The sequence below is a fragment of the Urocitellus parryii genome, chromosome 5 (genome assembly GCF_045843805.1).
Source record: "Urocitellus parryii isolate mUroPar1 chromosome 5, mUroPar1.hap1, whole genome shotgun sequence".
Classification (NCBI taxonomy): Eukaryota; Metazoa; Chordata; class Mammalia; order Rodentia; family Sciuridae; genus Urocitellus; species Urocitellus parryii.
This window is the reverse complement of record NC_135535.1, coordinates 100,694,793-100,718,033: the sequence shown is the minus strand read 5'-3', so window position 1 is coordinate 100,718,033 and position 23,241 is coordinate 100,694,793. Positions and strand designations below refer to the sequence as shown.

At 41.4% G+C, this 23,241-nt stretch overlaps 1 protein-coding gene across 1 annotated transcript in view; it reads right to left on the bottom strand.

The window, feature by feature from the left end:
* Positions 1–23,241, bottom strand: part of LOC113177575 (pregnancy zone protein-like) — a 54,043-nt gene that overhangs the window by 3,571 nt on the left and 27,231 nt on the right. Inside the window, exons 18-31 of the mRNA XM_026382123.2 lie at positions 10,936–11,080; positions 10,065–10,293; positions 9,047–9,173; positions 8,584–8,705; positions 8,057–8,108; positions 6,829–6,912; positions 6,415–6,591; positions 6,022–6,109; positions 5,022–5,178; positions 4,274–4,348; positions 3,494–3,674; positions 2,418–2,641; positions 783–1,001; positions 482–609 (exon numbers count right to left, since the gene is read on the bottom strand). Coding sequence (XP_026237908.2) covers positions 482–609; positions 783–1,001; positions 2,418–2,641; positions 3,494–3,674; positions 4,274–4,348; positions 5,022–5,178; positions 6,022–6,109; positions 6,415–6,591; positions 6,829–6,912; positions 8,057–8,108; positions 8,584–8,705; positions 9,047–9,173; positions 10,065–10,293; positions 10,936–11,080 — 2,008 coding nt within the window. The remainder of the gene's footprint in view (positions 1–481; positions 610–782; positions 1,002–2,417; positions 2,642–3,493; positions 3,675–4,273; positions 4,349–5,021; positions 5,179–6,021; positions 6,110–6,414; positions 6,592–6,828; positions 6,913–8,056; positions 8,109–8,583; positions 8,706–9,046; positions 9,174–10,064; positions 10,294–10,935; positions 11,081–23,241) is intronic.

The following is a 23,241-nucleotide window of genomic DNA, read 5'->3' as shown; positions in this document are numbered from 1 at the left end:
TGGGATTCCTGTAGTTTTTGATGGGTGATTTCTATATTTTATAATGTAATTTATCTTTGCTTTTAGTATTAGTATTTATTACTTATTCATTTGATTACAGAGATAATTAAATAAGATTTAATTATTCAGTAGAGGCAAGGAAGACTTAATTTAAAACACAAATCCTCAAGGAAAATAATTTATTCATTAGCAGTGAGTTGAATAAAACTGTATGTGAAAAGTAGGAATTGATTAGAATATTGGACTAATTCACATTTTTAATTTGAAAGATAATACCAGATTTATTTTTAAAGTATTACTGAAACTTCAAGATAAAAAGACTTATTAGAAAAAAGGAATACTTCATAATGTTAAAGTAATAGGTGTATCAATTCTCTATTATTCTCATTTAACAACACAGCTACTAAATAGGCTATTAATTACTGATAGTACTAGGTAGTTTTTGGAGTCAGGATTGAGTAATTTAGTCAAGAGGTCCTACCTAATATTCAGTGAGATCTGGAAGCTGGTGTGGGCTTTGGGTCCATCACAAATTTCAGGCAGAGTCTGGACCTTCAGAGAAAATGGGGAATCCTCCTTCTTTGGATGAATATTGTATTTCATGGATGTCTGTGAAATACCAAAGATCATCAGTTTCTTTCTTTTTTCCTGGGTTCTCTCAATCTTTCATCATTTAATGTCTTCAGATTTTCCCTTTGCTTTCCCAGGAAAGAAAGAGCAGAGCTTCCATTTAAACCAGAGTTTAAAGTGACTTTCTCCAACATAATAAACCCAGGTCTCACCTGAAGATATACACATCTTTCTCCAGTTATTGTTATGGTATAGTCCCCAGGCAGCTCTGGCAATGAGATCTGCTGTAGTAGCAGGAGGTTGTTGTTGTCCACTTGGAAATTTGTGGAAAAGGCCCTGGAGTTCTGAATGGTAACCTGTGCAGTTTTCTCAGTTTTGGTGAAAGTAGCTGCTCCATATCTGGATAGGGCATGCAGAGCCACCACTGTGTCCTGGAAGAGATGAGTGGAGAATTGCCCCAGAGCCAATTTTTGGTAGCTGAAATTTCCCCCCAAAGTCTGTGTTAGCCACCATAAGGGGCAAGGAATTTTTCCCCTACAAAGCATACCTCGGATAGTTGTTTTTCCTTTCTGCTGCCTTTCAGGCATTATCAAAATCATGCCACACTTTCTCAAAATACTACTAATTTTAATTATCTCATAATTTATTTTCATCTAAATTGATATCATCCTGGACTATTCTCTATATTCAGAAATTGAGATCTGCCCCCCCGCTTTTGTTCAGGTCTTTCTTATTAACAGTTCTCTTGGTCTTGGTCATGTACTTCAAAAAACAATTCTAAAATTAAGAAGTAAAACAGAAATAGTGACCACTATTAACCAGATGCATAATGACCATTTAGATTGAAGAGTGATAGAAATTGGTTGTGAATAAAAAGAATGGCACAAGACAAGCCCTACTTTTCCAAGATTCATTTCCTCTTTTTCTAGCTTGTTTTATTTACCCCATCTTATCTCTTTGAAAAACAAGTTTCATTATGTTTATCCTAAATATTGAAAGAAGACAGGTAACAGACTCTCTAGAGGTTTATACCTTTCATAAGCTATTTCCAGAATTGAGATAGGGAAAAAAAAAAAAAAAGACCGAAAAGGAAATTTTCAAGAACTTCTGCCTAAAAATCCCACTTAACTGGGAAATAAGAAGGGAGCTCCCAGGAAAAAAAGGCTGAGTTCCTTTCAGTAGTTTAAGTGGAATTTCTCAGTCATTCTATAAAGATCAACATGAGCCTCAACTTAATCACTTTCCTTTTAAACACAATTTCTTTTTGGGGAGGGTTCACCTTAGAAGAGTTCCTGGAGAAGTGTGAAGATATAGTCTATATTCTAAAACATTGATTCTTCACAGGGGGAGGTTTTGCTTTGTCTCAGCTAGGAGTTGGCTGCTACTAGCATTTAGTGGAGAGAGGCAGGGAATACTACTAAACATGGTGCAATGCCAAAGACAGCCCCTACAGCAATAATTATGTGGCTCCAAATGTCAGTAGTGCTGCAGCTGAGAAACCTCAGTATATCTAAATTGGTATCATCCTGGACTATTCTCTATATTCAGAAATTGAGATCTGCCTGCTCCACCCCCCCACCCCGCCCCAGTATAGAAGTATTCACAGAGCATAGTGTAGCTTTGGAGAGAAATGTTCTTTATGCTAAGTTGCCACCTTGGTAGCACTTAGGATTTAGCAAAAACATTGTTTTGGAGAAACATCTAAAGTCTTTCCTGTGTATTCTCACTGTCCACAAATATCCCTAAATATTTCTTCTTTGATTTACTTATTTTCCTTGTAACTGTTGCATTTTCAACATATCTAATTTCCATATGTACCCAGAGAACACTTTTTGTGAACCACAGACCTGGGTGGAGGAGAAGCCACCATGAGAATTCTGTTGCTTTGTGATCCACTTTACAATGGGCACTGCAGAAGTCAGGTCCTCTGAGGTCGGGGCTGGCTGGACTGTGAGGAGAGTGAGGAGCACATAGGCCGTCATCTCCACCTCAGCAGAGGGAGCCTGGGGTTGGTACAAATGTCCCTGTGGTGCCTTGGGTTTCTGAGGCCGTTCCCAATGGACTGAATTGTCTTAAGGGCGACAAAAGAAAAGGGGGGGGATCATAATTGTTTACTTGTCAAATAATAAATGAATGCACATTTGCATCATATGGAGTTGAAATTAATACTGGAGAGCAAACAAGGCTTTCTCTTTTCCATAAGCCCCTACAACTCATACTTCCATGCTGTTTGAGTTATTCTGTAGAAAATATTGGTGGAGGAAGAAGCATACAGCATCTTTACCATTCTCTCAAATATTATTTTAGTTGGATTGCTAGAACAGTGGTAGAGAGATTCTTATCATTTGTGACATTTCCTTAGAATTAGAGCATAAATTGAAATATAAATCTAACCTTTTTGGGGCTGGGGCTGTAGCTCAGTGGTAGAGCATTTGCCTAGCATGTGTGAGGCACTGGTTTCGATCCTCAACACCACATAAAAATAAATAAATGAAATAAAGGTCCATCTACAACTAAAAAAAATATTAAAAAAACTCCTACCTTTTGATGTCAGAAGACTTTTGTAAGGATCTTGCTGGCAAAATTTTAGAGTAAAAAATACACTGAAAATGTTATTATGCTACCTTTACTTTTTTGTTATGTTGTTGTTTTACCTCTTATCATCCAATTGTGTAGAATGTAGACATCAAAAGAAAATATATAAATTTGTGTAATATGGTGGGTGGGAATAGAATTCTATAATTCATCTGTGTCATTGTCTATTATGTTATGTTTTATACAACATATAATCCTAGAAAACAGCATATGACCCAAGAAAAGGATGAACAGATGAAGCTTCTTGATTTCAGCAGGAGCACAACACATTTTTTTCCTCCTGAATCAGTGTAAGTGGACAGGGAAAACTTTTGTCATTTACTCTTACCTTCTTTAACAGCTTCCTCATTGAGTGAGCGCAATATTTCTCTACTCCTGTTTTGGTTTCCCACTAGGGCAAAAGCATAGGCCAACAAAGCCCGGGTGTAGACATGGCTGCCATGGGCTCCCTCTTTTGCTGTGTTCCAGGCTGACTCTAGGCAGAACAGGGCATTGCGGACAACAGGATGCTATAAAAATCAAAAGAAGTGGTGGTGTCTAACTTGGCTAAACAGAGGACAAAGTAATCCCTAAATTGGATATTGTCAGATGTCATTGATGGCATTCAGCCAATCTAGTAGATAGCCAGATACCTATCACATTTAGATAGAAAGATAGCTTTTAGATCTCTTAACTTTATAGTTAATTCTAATGAAGAGAACAAGATGCTTTGTCTTAGTTTTAGTACAGAGTCCAAGGACACCACTGGCCAAGAACAGTATAAATCTCTCCTAAAAGCATTTACCAAAGAGCTCATTGATCTGAAAATGCCTCGTTATTGAGCAAAGGAAGTTTGAGGCTTGGCTTTTCTTTTTTTTTTTTTTTTTAAAGAGAGAGTGAGAGAGAATGAGAGAGAGAGAATTTTTTTTTTTTAATATTTATTTTTTAGTTCTCGGCGGACACAACATCTTTGTTGGTATGTGGTGCTGAGGATCAAACCCGGGCCGCACGCATGCCAGGCGAGCGCGCTACCGCTGAGCCACATCTCCAGCCCAGCTTTTCTTAGTAAGCCATTCCAGATAGCAGGCTTCAGTTTTCACAGAAGGGAATGGATTGAGGTGGTACCTACAGTGGCTGGGAGTGGAATCTCCAGAAGAGCAATAGTAACATAGGCAGAGAGAGTGACTTCATCTTCTACTCCTCCCTGTAAATATGAGAGAGAGTTTGTGAGGGAGACTGAGAGGGTGATTGAAGTTGATTTTGATTGGTTCCCACTCCACTACAAGTTTTGTATATTATTTTCTGTTGCTCAATAGAAACCCTCCTTAGTATTTGCTGCTATTATAAAAAGAAATATCACCATGATAAAGTACATTTCTTCCTTCGTAGAAAGATTAAAATAATCATCCTTTGCATCTAAAGGTTCTGCATGGACAGATTCAACTAATTGTGGATTAATTTTTTTTGTAAAAAATTGCATCTATATTTAAAATGTACAGATATTTTTTAATCATTATTCCTTAAACAATACAGTATAATATCTAAATGCATAGAACTCCCATTAGGTATTATAAACAAAGTATTAGGTATTATAAATAATCTAGAGATAGTTAAAGCATACAGGATGATGTGCATAGGTTATGAGCAAATGACACACCATTTTATATAAGGGACTTGAGCTTTTATTTTAGTATCTGCATAGTGTCCTGGAACCAATCCTTGTGGATACCAAGGGATAACTGTTCTCTTTCTCTGATGCCTTCACATTTTACCTAGGACTTTATCTTTGGCAATTTCTCTATGCTTCTTCTCCCCCTCCCCTAAGAAAATATTACATTGATCCATTATAGGGTTCAGAAGTTCTGGGAAGAATTCACCTTTATGGCATTGTTGAGCAGTGACCCAGAGCTCCTGAAACAGCCGTTGTCCTTCTGATTTTGAGACAACCAGGTGAGGGCTTGGGTAATATGTGCTTCATCGATGAAGATGTATGCTCGAGCCTGGGCAAATGTCTTCAGTACAAAGGCTGTGAGCCTGCGGGGGAGAAAGCATGAGTGTGGAGCTGTTCTCAGGCAGCACCATAATGCTCTGTTTGGGACACATAGGGCCCCCCCGCTCCCAGTGCACCCCTGTAGAATTTATAAGCTATAACTGAGAGTTTAGAGGCTTTTTAATGTGGAATCTTCCATGTTCTTTTGGGTTCACTGCCATATGTTGTTAAGTCCATCACCAACTTGTCCTTGCTTCCTAAAGAATTTCTTTGCTAACTCTAGGGATTCAGATTTCTTCTAGTTTCTTTGGGGGCTAGGTAAGACCATTTTTTTTTTCACATTCTGGGCACTCTGTATTTATTTCTTTTCACAGACTTCTTCACCTTCTTTTCTGCTCTAGTTACCCTGATGTCCTGCTGCAGAAATACTTCCCACCATTTTGTCCTGCTCTTTGACCACGTTCCTTCCCCTTGTTTGCCTATACAGTCAAATGAGAATGAGAGCAAATCATCTAGAAGGGAGTTAAGTTATGCTCTATGAGTGACAGCTATTGCTTTTCTAGCCTATTTAGAACACTCTCAAATGCTAAGCAACAACTAAAAGGGGCAAATCACAAACTTATGTTCCTTTAGCAGTATGACAAGAAAAAGGGTCTTGATATTTTGCATATCAAAAGAATGAACCTTAAAGTGTTCTCAGTTCTTTGAGTAATTAGAATTTGGCCTGAGACATTTAGTTATCCAAATTGAATATTAATTTCCTCCTCCATAAAAATGAAGCTAATAACTCTCATTCATAAGATTGCTATAAGAATTAAATAGGATAATAATATATGTGTGTTTTTTGAACTCATAATTGGAATTCAGAATTGATTTTCTTTTCTTACCAAGTGTTGCCCTGGTTTCTGCCATATTGTTCCCCAAAGGTGCTATAAGAGCCATCTTGGTGTTTGTAGTTCAGCTGTCTCTGATAACCTGGAATGGAGGTTCAGATAGTTCAGGAAGCCTAGGGGATGAGGCAAGCCACCCATAAGTGTAGGCTGATCCATCCAGAAACAGCTAGGAGCCACTTATAGTTTGATCACCTATGTACTATGCATCTGCCATAGTTCAGTGGATATTATAGACACTGAAACAACAACCTATTGCAGAGTGGGAAGATTGTTATTTCCATAAAAATCACCAACATGGGTTAATATTTAATGATATAGCTTAAGCCTAATTGGGAAAAGTCTCATTGGAATAACAAGATAAGTTTTTTTTTTTTCTTTTTTACTTACCACTGATAAGATAACCAATTGCCTTGGACTTGATCTCCTGAGTTAGCTGTTGGGTTTCATTCAGATAATTCAAGATATAGATGTTAGGAGCAAATAGGACCATGTTTTGTTCTCCACAGCCATAAGGCATCTGGAGGAGATTTTGTATATTTTGCATAGTGGAACCCAGTATGTCACCTAGGGAATGAAAAGATTCAAAGTCAGGGCACTTTCAGTTCAAAAGTAGTCAATGCTATAAACAGTAAATGACTTTTATATTCAAAGTCACACACCCTATCATTTAGATAAGGGAAAATTACATTTACAGATAATGAACCTTCTAGGACCCTAATAGAAATTGAAACAATCACAAACTTGACAATTATGCACAGGCAACTCTTTTGGACCAAGTTTCCTAAGCTTAAGGTGACTCACCCACAACTGAGACAGAGGCTCTGGCAGATTCTTTGACCACATTTGATGGAAGCTTCAGGGATAGCAGCTCAGACACTTTAGTACCTTTAGAAATAGACAACTCATATCAAAGAAGGTCCTCTGTGATTACAATATAAGGTCATGGTTAGAGTAGGAGCTTCAGAGATAAACAGCCTTCATACGCTATTGGCCCTGCTATGTGACCCAGGATAAACTGTGATGAGTCAGTGAAATAATAAATGTAAAACATCAGAACAGTGTCTGCAACATATTAAACTTCAATGACTGTAAACAGTTATTAATATTGCTTTTCCTTTATTATTATAGTTTGCAGTAGTATTATTTTTATCTCCTTGAGGAATTCTGGATCTAAGGAATAAGAATTTGACTCAAAGATGAGATTACTTTGAATAGTTCAGTTCCTCTAGACACTGTGTGACTTTCAGACTCCTTTCCCTCCTTATTTAACCATGTCTTGCATTGCTGTGCTTAGTAGATTTCTAAAAGAAGGCTAGAAGATGGTGGGAAGCCACATCTCTCTGATTTATTATTGTGTTAGTAAAACATATCCATAAGAATAGAGTTATTTCATTTCCTTATTCTATACAATTTTCAATGGATTCTGATGTTTGTAAATAGATAACATGAATATATATTAAATTACTCCTTCTCAATTGACAAATACAATATTGTATTCTGGACATGGAACTAACACTAAGGTGGCAATACTGTATAAAAGCTACAACTGTTTCTTAATAATATAGTGAAAACCAAATGTAACTTTTTTTGCCTTGAAATTAAAAAAAATTTTTAGGTGGGATTAGTACAAAATGTCATGTTTTTCATCAGCAGCAATTTTAGGAACTATTACTTGATTCAAACTCATCATAATTCGGCTCTCTTTCTACCTTGTCCTGGGACACTTGAGCTTCAATAGCCAGGCTTCTTAATGGGTAACCACTGGTCTATTGAGGTAAGAGAGCTAAATATGAACCATGAAGTCCCCAGAATTAGTCCTGCCTGTACCTCCTGAGCCATATTAACTTGCTATTTTGGGCTCGGTGTTCTTATCTGTTAAATGTGTATAAAGAAATAATTAGTATGATACTAACTTTAATAAACAATTCCAAAATTAAGGGAGAGAATATGTATGGATACACATAGTAATTTGAAGTTTCTACCTGTGTGTAGCTTTGTTCTCACAGTAATTTTAAGGGTGGAGTCTCACCTGAAGCACAGGTCATAGAGTTGAAGGTCTCCTCTTGTTCAATACCTTCAGGCTAGAATGAAGAGAAAAGGGATAAGTAAAGGTATAAACATATCCCCAGGTCATAGAAAGACAACATAAGTTCCTTCCTTTGAAAGGTAGTATTTATAAGAAATGATGTTCAATATTCTACTTATTATGAAATTATTATAAATCCATAAAACACTGAAAAACCAGGTTTTCTGGTAGAGGACAAAATGAAAAATGAGGATAAGACTAGTGAATCAATAATAGTTACAAGAAATTTGCAAATCCTAGGAGGGAGGTAGAAATTTTTTAAAAAGGGAATAATTTTCAAATGATTTATGGAAAAATCGACTTATAATAGCTGGCAATGTCTTCTGTATTTCTTTTAAGGTGAGAAATTCCATTAGTCTTATAGAATGGATTGGGTGAGCATGATATTGTCCTTTGTTGTCCCAAGAGTGGTCACATTGCAAATTGGTAGGGGCTCAGAAAAACATGTCAAGTGGGTCAGACTGACTTACCTCCACCAACAGAGTTTTGATGATCGTGTCTTTCCTTCCAGTCTCTGGAACCTCAGTAACTTCATTTCCGCACAGTTCTAGAGACTGCATTACCTCTGTGCTCACAGAGAAATTCACATTCCCTAAAAAAAAGAATGATAGAAAAATTGAGTATCCATCTTGTAATTCAAATACCCTTAAGGGATACACTCTATTCTTAGAGTTGGCAAGAGAAGGAAATATTACTAAAAATTCCCAGACTAATGGGCAGAGTAAACGTTACCCAAGGGTAGTGATTGTGGGGACCAAGTTAGATGAGAATGGTGAGAAGTGGTCATTGTGGGGAGAAATAAAAAGAGAAGAAATTAATTTTATAGAATTATATCCCTGGACAACAACAAAAAATTTTAATACAGTGAAAGGAGTGCTTGGATAGCCACCATCCTTGGTGACTGGTGAGCCTTTTGGGGAGACTGTCACTCACCCAGAGTTTTAGGAGTCACTGTCCAAGACAAGATTTGCCTTTCATTCCCACAAATGCAATAGGATTCTTCTGCTTTTTCATTTGGGGAAGCTAAGAATGTTGGCGAAGCTTCCAGCTGCACACTAACCTATATCCACAAGTGAGGCAAAGAGATAAAAATGAACAGGATATGAAAAGACAATGAACACATGGAATCAGGGCCAAGTGTGGGATGTTGCTTTACATTTGGATTTTTAAAAGAAAAGTATGATACTTAAGTTGGTTTATGCTTTAAGAAGCATGAAAATGGCACCGACACAAATCACAGTTGCTTATCTAGTTGGAAGATCTGGCATTTACATTAGGGTGAATTAGAGAAATTTGCTGATACAGCACCAGTGCAGGAGGGGAGCAACAGAGATTATATACTGTCCTTGGGGAAACAACCTAAGGTTCCTATCTGCCATGATGACATTCTTCCTGACTCTGCCTTTCTTCTTTCCTTCCCCCACTTCCTCTAAATTATACATGTCTCCTCTGTTCAAGGCATGGAACACTATGAGCAATACATAAGAGGTTCCTGAACTTGAGGATATTGTATTGCAAAGGAAATAATATACTACAAAATGATGGCATAATTTATAAGGAGGTAAGGTTATAAGATAAATTATAACTATATACAGTATTGTGGAGATCTCAAAATGAGGGCCCAGAGAATGACACTCATGGAATTGATAAAACTGAATTTTGAATCAATATTAGGAAACTTTCTGGAAAAAAACCTAATTTGTGGCAAAGAATTATCATAAGCTCTAGAAAAGTTTTAAAAGTTTTAAAAAATTGTAGTTTAATGATCCATGGTTTAAACACCTGTAACATACGTGTCATATTTTCTCAGTGATCATGTCCTGCCCTTCCACATACAATTTATTTGTAGTGTCAACACATAATTACCTGAAATAATACTTAGTGCTGGGAACTTTGGACAAAGGAGTCTTTTAATCTGTCCACCCTTCCAATTCACACTTATTTTCCTTACCCGGATGCATTTGGGAAGGTAGTTCAACACAGTGGCCTTGAGCGTGAAGGCCTCTCCACGGACCACAGAGTAGGGCATTGTGAGCTCCACAAAGAAGGGCTGGAAGACTCGGAGAGAGGCAGTGGGAGAGAGACCAAGCCCAGTGTCATTGGACAGGCAGAGGGCCCCTGCCTTCCACTCAGTGATGGTGTCAGGGACAGTTTTTTCTACTTCAGCTACACCCGATGAGCTGGGAGGACATAATGTGAAGAACAGAAAGTAAGTAGTTGAAACATATTTTCTTAGGTAAGAATCAATACGTGTAAAACTACTGTGGAGGAAGAAATCACTTAAGGGTGCACAAGTGTGTGCCATGTGTGTGTACTAGATTCCATATTGGGGACTGAGTTGGAAAAATGAAAGGCACAAAAAGGCACCTCTTTCTGTTATCAACCTGTGGCCATATCACACATGGCTGTACTTTAGATAAATATATTTGAATGTGATCCAATTTGGTTCTAAAACTTCCTTACTTGTATCATTTCTTATGTAAGAAAATTCTTAAAAACATGGTCCAACAAATAGACCATGGTCTATTTATGTACTTGTTCTAATCATACTGTTTATGGAAAGCTTCCTGAATACAACTTTTGTCTCCCATGGTTATTTTCTGTCAGACTCAGGCATAATTATTTTAGAATTGCTCAGTTCTTGAGACAATTATATTAATAAACCCACCTAAATAAAGCATCTGAATTTAGGTCTATCCTAAAATGGTCAGAGGTTAAGATAGTTATTTAGAAATTTCCAGAATGATTATTTTAGGATTGAAAATGCTGGAGGTTCCACAGTCCCTCCCCTACAGCAAATGGAGAAATGTGAAATTACATACTCTACCACTGCTAACTCCCAGATCCAGGTCTCCGGGAAATAGCTTCGCACAGTTTCAAGGACTGGTTCTGGATTTTGCATATTATTTGAAGTTATCATATTAAACGAAGCTGCTTGAGGAATATATGGCATGGCTAATGATCCTGCTGCAATAAAATGAGAGAAAATAATAGTTCAATTAAAGAAAACATCCATGCATTTCATGGTGCATGTGTGAGATGTAGGAGAGAAAATTTTCAGTTTCCCTGAATTTTCTCCTAGGTGCTGTAGAACTTTGGAAATAATTTGTTGATCTTTCATTCACTGAGAAGAGAGACATATTTTTTAAAGGTTTTAATTCTGTGTATCCTATATATGACATGATTTTATATGAATTGTAACTGGAATGACAAGATAACTCAGATGGTTTTATGGGTCTTATGCAGGAAAAGGCTGGTTTTTAAGGTGAGAGTATTGCTTCATCCTCAGAGAGACTGAGCAAAAGTTGTAAAATGCTATTTAGGTGATGTAAGGGTGGTTATACTGGAAAAATTTTGATTTACCAATGGAGTGAACAGAATTCAACAATAAACTCGTGTATCAATGTTGAAGCTTGAAAATTCATTGATCTCTGGATAATAAGACTAGAACATTAGGTTTTTCTTCTGCTTTGTTTATAGAAAAATGATGCGATGAATTCAAGATACTAACCATAGCTATTTCCAACCATAACTAATTAGTTTTAGCCCTATAGTTCATACAAAGAAATCACTTAAAAAAGCAAGAGAGCAGAAAAACAGATATGAAAGCTGCCTGGCTCATACTGTGACTGAAATCATGCTTACAAATAAATTTGAGTTAGGATCTCTATCCAGGTATCCAATCTGATATTTCAGAAACACCTTGTGAAGGAATACTTAGAAGTTATGAAAAACTGATTTCCAGTAATTTCTCCTTAATCATTGCTCCTGAGGAAAGCATCAGTAATAATTTCTTTAATGGATATCATACAGCTTTTCTCTGTGTCCTTTTGAAGTGGTAGCCTTTTCTATCTCTGACTTTGCTTTCTCATGGATATTTTATTTTTCCTCTCTTTATTCTCATATTTAATTCTTAAATATATAAATGAACAATGTGCCCAAGTGAATTCATTTTCATTTCCTACCCCAGGTTTCAGAGACCTACTAATTCCTCCATCTATTGCAGCTGACAAACCATACCATTTCGTGTTATTTTAGCTCCATTTTTTAAGTGATGGGTATATTATTTCTATTTGTATTGTCAACTTGACTCTGTCTTTTCAGTTTCTGTAACAAAGTTCTTTATTTCCTCCATGCCACAATTAATAAACTACTGTTAAGGTGATATGATTTTTTTTTCTTGGGATGTGACTGGTCTCAAACATATTATCTTTCCCTGCCCCGGCTTGTTTTTCCCATATGACGTCATGAAAAGGTGCTGATCTCTGGACTAATCCACTTATGTTCTGTTTCATTCCTGATTGCAAAATATTTCCAATTGAATATTCCATTCATGGCTTAAAATGAACTGCTCAATCTAACTTTTTAACACTTCTTTGACATTCAATAACTCTCAAGCAAAAAATTACAAAAACTTGAAACTTTATTTTCTTAGTTTAGTATCACTAGATATTTAGTATTTAGTATTTCTTTGGAGAAGCATCTTAGGTGGTATCACTCCTCATCTGAAAGTCCCCACATTTCAGTCAAAAAGTCAAATACTCACCCTGACCTAAAAGCCCTACACAGTGTGGCCTTGCTTATTGATTTGATCTCTGTCTCCAATTGCTTACACTTAATTAACTTTGTTTCAACCGTGGAAGTTTCCTTACTCTGCTTAGAATTTTCAGGAAAATACTAACCTGAGAGTCTTTGATAGGCAGAATAGTGTAGAGGTTCAGACCAGGAGATCTGGAGTGAGACTCACTGACATGAACCCCCATTCCATATCTTACTAGTTGGGATATAGTGATTGAGTTATTTTACTTTTATGGGCCTCAGGTTTTTTTTTTCCCATCTGAAGAATGGTAATAAGAATGCCTACCATATGAGGTTTCTACAAGAATTAAGGAAATCTACTCAATAAAGGACTCCATAACTACTTTTTATTATTAATATTTCCTGTGGCTGTAATAATCTTCTTCCAGATTTTCATGTGGTTTGCTTTTTCCAGGTTTTCATTAAATTTCACTCTTGGTAAGACCTCCACTGCCCTCCCTATGTAATTTGCAACTCCCTGTAATTCAAATCCCTTTCCTTATTTGAATTTTGCTTATACAATTTATCATCTTCTAATGAGCCATATAATATTCTCACTAATATGTTTATGATCTTGCTTGCCTATTACAAACATAACCTTCATAAAGTCAAAGGTTTTTGTTTCTGATATTTGTAAATATAATCAGAAAGTAGGTCAGTTATTGAAATAAAGAATAAATAACTTTTATATTTTTTAATTTTACTGTTTTAGGAACTAGTTATTTCTATTATTGTCTAACATAATTTTTGTCCATGGTTTGGTTCAATTATTGATTTTCTCCCTTCCTCTTTCTCTTAGGTCCTAGGGATACTATTAAGGGCTTCTCTATCTATACTAGTCCCTATCATCAAACACCTTGAGATGGTAGGATGGCTTCCCAAACAGTTATGGGAATGATTTCATGTTCTTTAACTAATTATCCAAGAGCATTCACGAATGGATAATTATGAATGTAATACATTCCACTATTGTCATCTATGTAAGAAATAAATTTAAAAAAGAAAGAAAAAAGAGCATTCACAAGATATTCCATTTTTCTTAGTTCCTTCATTTGCTTATATACTTGACTTATTTATAGCTACACATTTCAATCCCTTTTTGGTATCTATCACACATTTTAGGTGTTCTTTTTCTGACATCTCAGATACCTGAAATTCTCTCCTTAAAAAATTCCAGATCATTTCCTTTTCCCCAAACTTCCAAGGTTTCAACTTGAAATTCTTTCTATGTAGTTCTTTTTTTTTTTTTTTTTTTTTTTTTTTTTTTTTATTGGTCGTTCATAACATTACATAGTTCATAATACATCATATTACACAGTTTGATTCACGTGGATTATGAACTCCCCCTTTTACCCCATATACAAATTGCTGTATCATATCAGTTTCCCTTCCATTGCTTGACATATTGCCTTTCTAGTGTCTGATGTATTCTGCTGTCTGTCCTATTCTCTACTATCCCCCCACCCCTCCCCTCCCCTCCCCTCCCCTCCCCTTTTCTTTCTCTACCCCTTCTACTGTAAATCATTTCTTCCATTTGTATTATCTTGTCTTGCCCCTCCTTTCCTCTTATATGACATTTTGTATAACCCTGAGGATCGCCTTCCATTTCCATGCAATTTCCCTTCTCACTCCCTTTCCCTCCCACCTCTCATCCCTGTTTAATGTAAATCTTCTTCTCAAGCTCTTCGTCCCTACCCTGTCCTTGTTTACTCCCCTTATATCAAAGGAGTCATTTGGTATTTGTTTTTTAAAGATTGACTAGCTTCACTTAGCATAATCTGCTCTAATGCCATCCATTTTCCTCCAAATTCTATGATTTTGTCATTTTTTAATGCAGAATAATACTCCATAGTATATAAATGCCACATTTTTTTTATCCATTCATCTATTGAAGGGCATCTAGGCTGGTTCCACAGTCTTGCTATCGTGAATTGAGCTGCTATGAACATCGATGTAGCAGTGTCCCTGTAGCATGCTCTTGTTAGGGCTTTAGGGAATAGACCGAGAAGGGGAATAGCTGGGTCAAATGGTGGTTCCATTCCCAGCTTTCCAAGAAATCTCCATACTGCTTTCCAAATTGGCTGCACCAATTTGCAGTCCCACCAGCAATGAACAAGAGTGCCCTTTTCCCCACATCCTCTCCAGCACTTATTGTTGTTTGACTTCCTAATGGCTGCCAGTCTTACTGGAGTGAGATGGTATCTTAGGGTAGTTTTGATTTGCATTTCTCTGACTGCTAGCGATGGTGAGCATTTTTTCATGTACTTGTTGATTGATTGTATGTCCTCCTCTGAGAAGTGTCTATTCAGGTCCTTGGCCCATTTATTGATTGGGTTATTTGTTATCTTATTGTCTAATTTTTTGAGTTCTTTGTATATTCTGGTTATTAGGGCTCTATCTGAAGTGTGTGGAGTAAAGATTTGTTCCCAGGATGTAGGCTCCCTGTTTATCTCTCTTATTGTTTCTTTTGCTGAGAAAAAACTTTTTAGTTTGAGTAAGTCCCATTTGTTGATTCTATTTGTTAACTCTAGCGCTATGGGTGTCCTATTGAGGAATTTGGAGCCCGACCCCACAGCATGTAGGTCGTAGCCAACTTTTTCTTCTATCAGATGCCATGTCTCTGATTTAATATCAAGCTCCTTGATCCATTTTGAGTTAACTTTTGTGCACGGGGAGAGATAGGGATTCAGATTCATTTTGGTGCAAATGGATTTCCAGTTTTCCCAGCACCATTTGTTGAAGATGCTATCTTTCCTCCATTGCATGCTTTTAGCCCCTTTATCAAAAATAAGATAGTTGTAGTTTTGTGGATTGGTTACTGTGTCCTCTATTCTGTACCATTGGTCCACCCGCCTGTTTTGGTACCAGTACCATGCTGTTTTTGTTACTATTGCTCTGTAGTATAGTTTGAAGTCTGGTATCGCTATACCGCCTGATTCACACTTCCTGCTTAGTATTGTTTTTGCTATTCTGGGTCTTTTATTATTCCATATGAATTTCATGATTCTTTTATCGATTTCTGCAAGATATGCTGTTGGGATTTTGATTGGCATTGCATTGAACTTATATAGGACTTTTGGTAATATCGCCATTTTGATGATGTTAGTTCTGCCTATCCATGAGCAGGGTATATTTTTCCATCTTCTAAGGTCTTCTTCTATGTCTTTCTTTAGGGTTCTATAATTTTCATTGTATAAATCTTTCACCTCTTTTGTTAGGTTGATTCCCAAGTATTTTATTTTTTGGGGGGATATTGTGAATGGAGTAGTTGTCCTCATTTCCGTTTCGGAGGATTTGTCGCTGATATACAGGAATGCCTTTGATTTATGCGTGTTGATCTTATATCCTGCCACTTTGCTGAATTCATTTATTAGCTCTAATAGCTTCTTTGTAGACCCTTTTGGGTCTGCTAGGTATAGAATCATATCATCTGCAAATAGTGATAATTTAAGTTCTTCTTTTCCTATTTTTATGCCTTTAATTTCTTTCGTCTGCCTTATTGCTCTGGCCAGTGTTTCGAGGACTATGTTGAACAGAAGTGGTGAGAGAGGGCATCCCTGTCTTGTACCAGATCTTAGAGGGAATGCCTTCAATTTTTCTCCATTCAGAATGATGTTGGCCTGTGGCTTATCATAGATTGCTTTTACAATGTTGAGGTATGATCCAGTTATCCCTAATTTTTCTAGAGTTTTGAACATAAAGGGATGCTGTACTTTGTCGAATGCTTTTTCTGCATCTATCGAGATGATCATATGGTTCTTATTTTTAAGTCTATTGATGTGGTGGATAACATTTATTGATTTCCGTATATTGAACCAACCTTGCATACCAGGGATGAATCCTACTTGATCATGGTGTATAATTTTTTTGATATGTATTTGAATCCGATTCGCCAGAATTTTATTGAGGATTTTTGCATCAAGGTTCATTAGAGATATTGGTCTGTAGTTTTCTTTCTTTGAAGTGTCTTTGTCTGGTTTCGGAATCAGGGTGATGTTGGCCTCGTAGAATGAATTTGGAAGTTCTCCCTCTTTTTCTATTTCCTGAAATAGCTTGAAAAGTATTGGTGTTAGTTCCTCTTTAAAGGTTTTGTAAAACTCTGCTGTATACCCGTCCGGTCCTGGGCTTTTCTTAGTTGGTAGTCTTTTGATGGTTTCTTCTATTTCCTCTATTGTTATTGGTCTGTTTAGGTTGTCTATATCCTCCTGGCTCAATCTGGGCAGATCGTAAGACTCAAGGAATTTATCTATGCCTTCACTATCTTCTATTTTATTGGAGTATAAGGATTCAAAGTAATTTCTGATTATCTTCTGTATTTCTGTAGTGTCTGTTGTGATATTGCCTTTTTCATCCCGTATGCTAGTAATTTGGGTTCTCTCTCTTCTTCTCTTCGTTAGCATGGCTAAGGGTCTGTCAATTTTATTTATTTTTTCAAAGAACCAGCTTTTAGTTTTGTCAATTTTTTCAATTGTTTCTTTTGTTTCAATTTCATTAATTTCAGCTCTGATTTTAATTATTTCTTGCCTTCTACTTCTTTTGCTGTTGTTTTGCTCTTCTTTTTCTAGGATTTTGAGATGAAGTATGAGATCATTTATTTGTTGGTTTTTTCTTTTTTTGAGGAATGAACTCCAAGCAATGAATTTTCCTCTTAGAACTGCTTTCAATGTGTCCCAAAGATTCCGATATGTTGTGTCTGTGTTTTCATTTAACTCTAGGAATTTTTTAATTTCCTCCTTGATGTCTTCTAATACCCATTGATCACTCAGCAACCTATTGTTCATTCTCCAGGTGGTGCTTGATTTTTCCTTTCTTCTTTTATCATTGATTTTCAGTTTCATTCCATTATGATCAGACAAGATGCATGGTATTATCTCTACCTCTTTGTATTGTCTAAGAGTTGCCCTGTGACATAGTATATGGTCTATTTTTGAGAAGGTTCCATGTGCTGCTGAGAAAAAAGTGTAGCTACTTGATGTTGGGTGGTATAGTCTATATATGTCAATTAAGTCTAGGTTGTTAATTGTGTTATTGAGTTCTATAGTTTCCTTATTTAACTTTTGTTTGGAAGATCTGTCCAGTGGTGAGAGAGGTGTGTTGAAGTCTCCCATGATTACTGTATGGTGGTCTATTAGACTCTTGAACTTGAGAAGAGTTTGCTTGATGAACACGGCTGCACCATTATTTGGGGCATATATATTTATGATTGTTATGTCTTGTTGGTGTATGGTTCCCTTGAGCAGTATGAAGTGTCCTTCTTTATCCCTTTTGATTAGCTTTGGCTTGAAATCTATTTTATTAGATATGAGTATGGACACTCCTGCTTGTTTCCGTGGTCCATATGAGTGATATGATTTTTCCCAACCTTTCACCTTCAGTCTATGTACATCTTTTCCTATCAAATGCGTCTCCTGTAGACAGCATATTGTTGGGTCTTGTTTTGTGATCCATTCTACTAGCCTGTGTCTCTTAATTGGTGAGTTTAAGCCATTAACATTCAGGGTTATTATTGAGATATGGTTTGTTCTTCTATCCATATTTGTTTATTGATGTTACTAAACCTGATTTGTTATCCTCTTTGACTACTTTCCCCCCTTTACTGTCCAACCTCCCATTGTTGGTTATCAATGTTATTTTCCATTTCCTCTTCCTGTAATGTTTTGCCAAGGATTTTTTGAAGAGATGGTTTTCTAGCTGCGAATTCTTTTAACTTTTGTTTATCATGGAAGGTTTTAATTTCATCTTCTAACCTGAAGCTTAATTTCGCCGGATACACGATTCTTGGTTGGAATCCATTTTCTTTAAGCGTTTGAAATATGTTATTCCAGGATCTTCTAGCTTTTAGAGTCTGTGTTGAGAGATCAGCTGTTATCCTGATTGGTTTACCCCTAAATGTAATCTGCTTCCTTTCCCTTGTAGCTTTTAAAATTCTCTCCTTATTCTGTATGTTGGACATCTTCATTATAATGTGTCTAGGTGTGGATCTCTTATGATTTTGCACATTCGGCGTCCTGTAGGCTTCTAGGATTTGGGATTCTGTCTCATTCTTCAAGTCTGGGAAGTTTTCTTGTATTATTTCACTGAATAGATTGCTTAATCCTTTGGTTTGGAGCTCTGTGCCTTCCTGTATCCCAATGACTCTTAAGTTTGGTCTTTTGATATTATCCCATAGCTCTTGAATGTGCTGCTCATGGTTTCTTAGTAGACTTGCTGAGCTATCTATGTTCTTTTCAAGTTGAAATACTCTGTCTTCATTGTCTGATGTTCTATCTTCTAAGTGATCCACTCTGCTGGTAGTATTCTCAATTGAGTTTTTAAGTTGGTTTATTGTTTCCTGCATTTCTAGTATTTCTATTTGTTTGTTTTTTATTACCTCTATCTCCCTGTGAAATTGATCTTTTACCTCCTGGATTTGTTTGTCGATGTGATCTTTCATTGTCTGATTTTGCTGTCTCATGTCTTCCTTGAGACTCCAGATCATCTGAAGCATGTATGTCCTGAGCTCTCTATCTGACATTCCATCTGTTGCAGCTATTACCTCTTCTAAAGTTGAGTTGACCTGCATTGCCTGTGGTCCTTTCTTTCCTTGTCGTTTCATACCGCTGGCGTTTCTTTCTGCTTGGTGAAATTGTTGTGTCTTTGATATTTTCCCTCTATTTATTTATATTGCTCTTGTATAGTTGGAAAATCACTCTTGCAGGGCAGGTAGTGGTTGTGATCCTCCTCCAATTAGTGTGAACCATCTACCATGCTGGCAGGCCCTAGGTCTGCTTTGCTGGTCGGTCAAAGGTCCACCTACTCAGCAGGCGCCAGGGGCACCTGTGTCACTCCGTAGGTTGCTGGGCCTAACCTCCCGATGGGTTGCAGGTTCGCCTCCTTTGCAGGCTCTGGGGGAGGGGCCGATTCCACCCCTCAGCAGGCTTTGGGCCCGCTCTGTTGTTGTTCACAGTCCCCCGCCTACCTGCAGACACTGGGGGAGGGGACGGGCCTAGCCCTCAGCCGTCCACCGGACCTGTCCTAGTGGGTCCGGTCCGCGTTCCCTGCAGGCGCGTGTATCTGCTGTCTCTTGGCTGGTTGCTGGGCCTGACCCGCCCGCCCGTGGCTTGCAGGTTCGCCTCGCTTGCAGGCACTGGGGGAGGGGCCGGTTCCGCCCCTCAGCAGGCTTTGGGGCCGCTCTGCTGTTGTTCCCAGTCCCCCGCCTACCTGCAGACACTGGGGGAGGGGATGGGCCTAGCCCTCAGCCGTCCACCGGACCTGTCCTAGTGGGTCCAGTCCGCGTTCCCTGCAGGCGCGTGTATCTGCTGTCACTTGGCTGGTTGCTGGGCCTGACCCGCCCGCCCGTGGCTTGCAGGGTCGCCTCGCTTGCAGGCACTAGGGGAGGGGCCGGTTCCGCCCCTCAGCAGGCTTTGGGGCCGCTCTGCTTTTGTTCACAGTCCCCCGCCTACCTGCAGACACTGGGGGAGGGGACGGGCCTTGCCCTCAGCTGTCCACCGGACCTGTCCTAGTGGGTCCGGTCTGTGTTCCCCGCAGGCACGTGTATCTGCTGTCTCTTGGCTGGTTGCTGGGCCTGACCCGCCCGCCCGTGGCTTGCAGGTTCGCCTCGCTTGCAGGCACTGGGGGAGGGGCCGGTTCCGCCCCTCAGTAGGCTTTGGGGCCGCTCTGCTGTTGTTCCCAGTCCCCCGCCTACCTGCAGACACTGGGGGAGGGGACGGGCCTAGCCCTCAGCCGTCCACCGGACCTGTCCTAGTGGGTCCAGTCCGCGTTCCCTGCAGGCGCGTGTATCTGCTGTCACTTGGCTGGTTGCTGGGCCTGACCCGCCCGCCCTAGGCTTGCAGGTTCGCCTCGCTTGCAGGCACTAGGGGAGGGGCCGGTTCCGCCCCTCAGCAGGCTTTGGGGCCGCTCTGCTTTTGTTCCCAGTCCCCCGCCTACCTGCAGACACTGGGGGAGGGGACGGACCTTGCCCTCAGCTGTCCACCGGACCTGTCCTAGTGGGTCCGGTCTGCGATCCCCGCAGGCGCGTGTATCTGCTGTCTCTCGGCTGGTTGCTGGGCCTGACCCGCCCGCCCGTGGCTTGCAGGGTCGCCTCGCTTGCAGGCACTGGGGGAGGGGCCGGTTCCGCCCCTCAGCAGGCTTTGGGGCCGCTCTGCTTTTGTTCACAGTCCCCCGCCTACCTGCAGACACTGGGGGAGGGGACGGGCCTTGCCCTCAGCTGTCCACCGGACCTGTCCTAGTGGGTCCGGTCTGTGTTCCCCGCAGGCGCGTGTATCTGCTGTCTCTTGGCTGGTTGCTGGGCCTGACCCGCCCGCCCGTGGCTTGCAGGTTCGCCTCGCTTGCAGGCACTGGGGGAGGGGCCGGTTCCGCCCCTCAGCAGGCTTTGGGGCCGCTCTGCTGTTGTTCCCAGTCCCCCGCCTACCTGCAGACACTGGGGGAGGGGACGGGCCTAGCCCTCAGCCGTCCACCGGACCTGTCCTAGTGGGTCCAGTCCGCGTTCCCTGCAGGCGCGTGTATCTGCTGTCACTTGGCTGGTTGCTGGGCCTGACCCGCCCGCCCGTGGCTTGCAGGGTCGCCTCGCTTGCAGGCACTAGGGGAGGGGCCGGTTCCGCCCCTCAGCAGGCTTTGGGGCCGCTCTGCTTTTGTTCACAGTCCCCCGCCTACCTGCAGACACTGGGGGAGGGGACGGGCCTTGCCCTCAGCTGTCCACCGGACCTGTCCTAGTGGGTCCGGTCTGTGTTCCCCGCAGGCACGTGTATCTGCTGTCTCTTGGCTGGTTGCTGGGCCTGACCCGCCCGCCCGTGGCTTGCAGGTTCGCCTCGCTTGCAGGCACTGGGGGAGGGGCCGGTTCCGCCCCTCAGTAGGCTTTGGGGCCGCTCTGCTGTTGTTCCCAGTCCCCCGCCTACCTGCAGACACTGGGGGAGGGGACGGGCCTAGCCCTCAGCCGTCCACCGGACCTGTCCTAGTGGGTCCAGTCCGCGTTCCCTGCAGGCGCGTGTATCTGCTGTCACTTGGCTGGTTGCTGGGCCTGACCCGCCCGCCCTAGGCTTGCAGGTTCGCCTCGCTTGCAGGCACTAGGGGAGGGGCCGGTTCCGCCCCTCAGCAGGCTTTGGGGCCGCTCTGCTTTTGTTCCCAGTCCCCCGCCTACCTGCAGACACTGGGGGAGGGGACGGGCCTTGCCCTCAGCTGTCCACCGGACCTGTCCTAGTGGGTCCGGTCTGCGATCCCCGCAGGCGCGTGTATCTGCTGTCTCTCGGCTGGTTGCTGGGCCTGACCCGCCCGCCCGTGGCTTGCAGGGTCGCCTCGCTTGCAGGCACTGGGGGAGGGGCCGGTTCCGCCCCTCAGCAGGCTTTGGGGCCGCTCTGCTTTTGTTCACAGTCCCCCGCCTACCTGCAGACACTGGGGGAGGGGACGGGCCTTGCCCTCAGCTGTCCACCGGACCTGTCCTAGTGGGTCCGGTCTGTGTTCCCCGCAGGCGCGTGTATCTGCTGTCTCTTGGCTGGTTGCTGGGCCTGACCCGCCCGCCCGTGGCTTGCAGGTTCGCCTCGCTTGCAGGCACTGGGGGAGGGGCCGGTTCCGCCCCTCAGTAGGCTTTGGGGCCGCTCTGCTGTTGTTCCCAGACCCCCGCCTACCTGCAGACACTGGGGGAGGGGACGGGCCTAGCCCTCAGCCGTCCACCAGACCTGTCCTAGTGGGTCCGGTCCGCGTTCCCCGCAGGCGCGTGTATCTGCTGTCTCTTGGCTGGTTGCTGGGCCTGACCCGCCCGCCCGTGGCTTGCAGGGTCGCCTCGCTTGCAGGCACTAGGGGAGGGGCCGGTTCCGCCCCTCAGCAGGCTTTGGGGCCGCTCTGCTTTTGTTCACAGTCCCCCGCCTACCTGCAGACACTGGGGGAGGGGACGGGCCTTGCCCTCAGCCCTCCACCGGACCTGTCCTAGTGGGTCCGGTCCGCGTTCCCCGCAGGCGCGTGTATCTGCTGTCTCTTGGCTGGTTGCTGGGCCTGACCCGCCCGCCCGTGGCTTGCAGGGTTGCCTCGCTTGCAGGCACTAGGGGAGGGGCCGGTTCCGCCCCTCAGCAGGCTTTGGGGCCGCTCTGCTTTTGTTCCCAGTCCCCCGCCTACCTGCAGACACTGGGGGAGGGGACGGGCCTTGCCCTCAGCTGTCCACCGGACCTGTCCTAGTGGGTCCGGTCTGCGATCCCCGCAGGCGCGTGTATCTGCTGTCTCTCGGCTGGTTGCTGGGCCTGACCCGCCCGCCCGTGGCTTGCAGGGTCGCCTCGCTTGCAGGCACTCTCTATGTAGTTCTTATGATTATTTTCCTTTCCTTTAAATTCTCCGTCATTTATAGAATACCTTACATGACAAAAATCTTATTTACCTTTAATGAAAAGCTGAAATTTGTGCTATTACTGAATCTTAGAGAAAGACAGCCTATGGCCTGTTATGGTTTGGATGGTGAGGTGTCCCCCAAAAGCTCACATGTGAGACAATGCAAGAGGTTCAGAGGAGAAATGATTGGGTTGTGAGAGTCTTAACCCAATCAGTAATTAATCCCCTGACAGGGATTA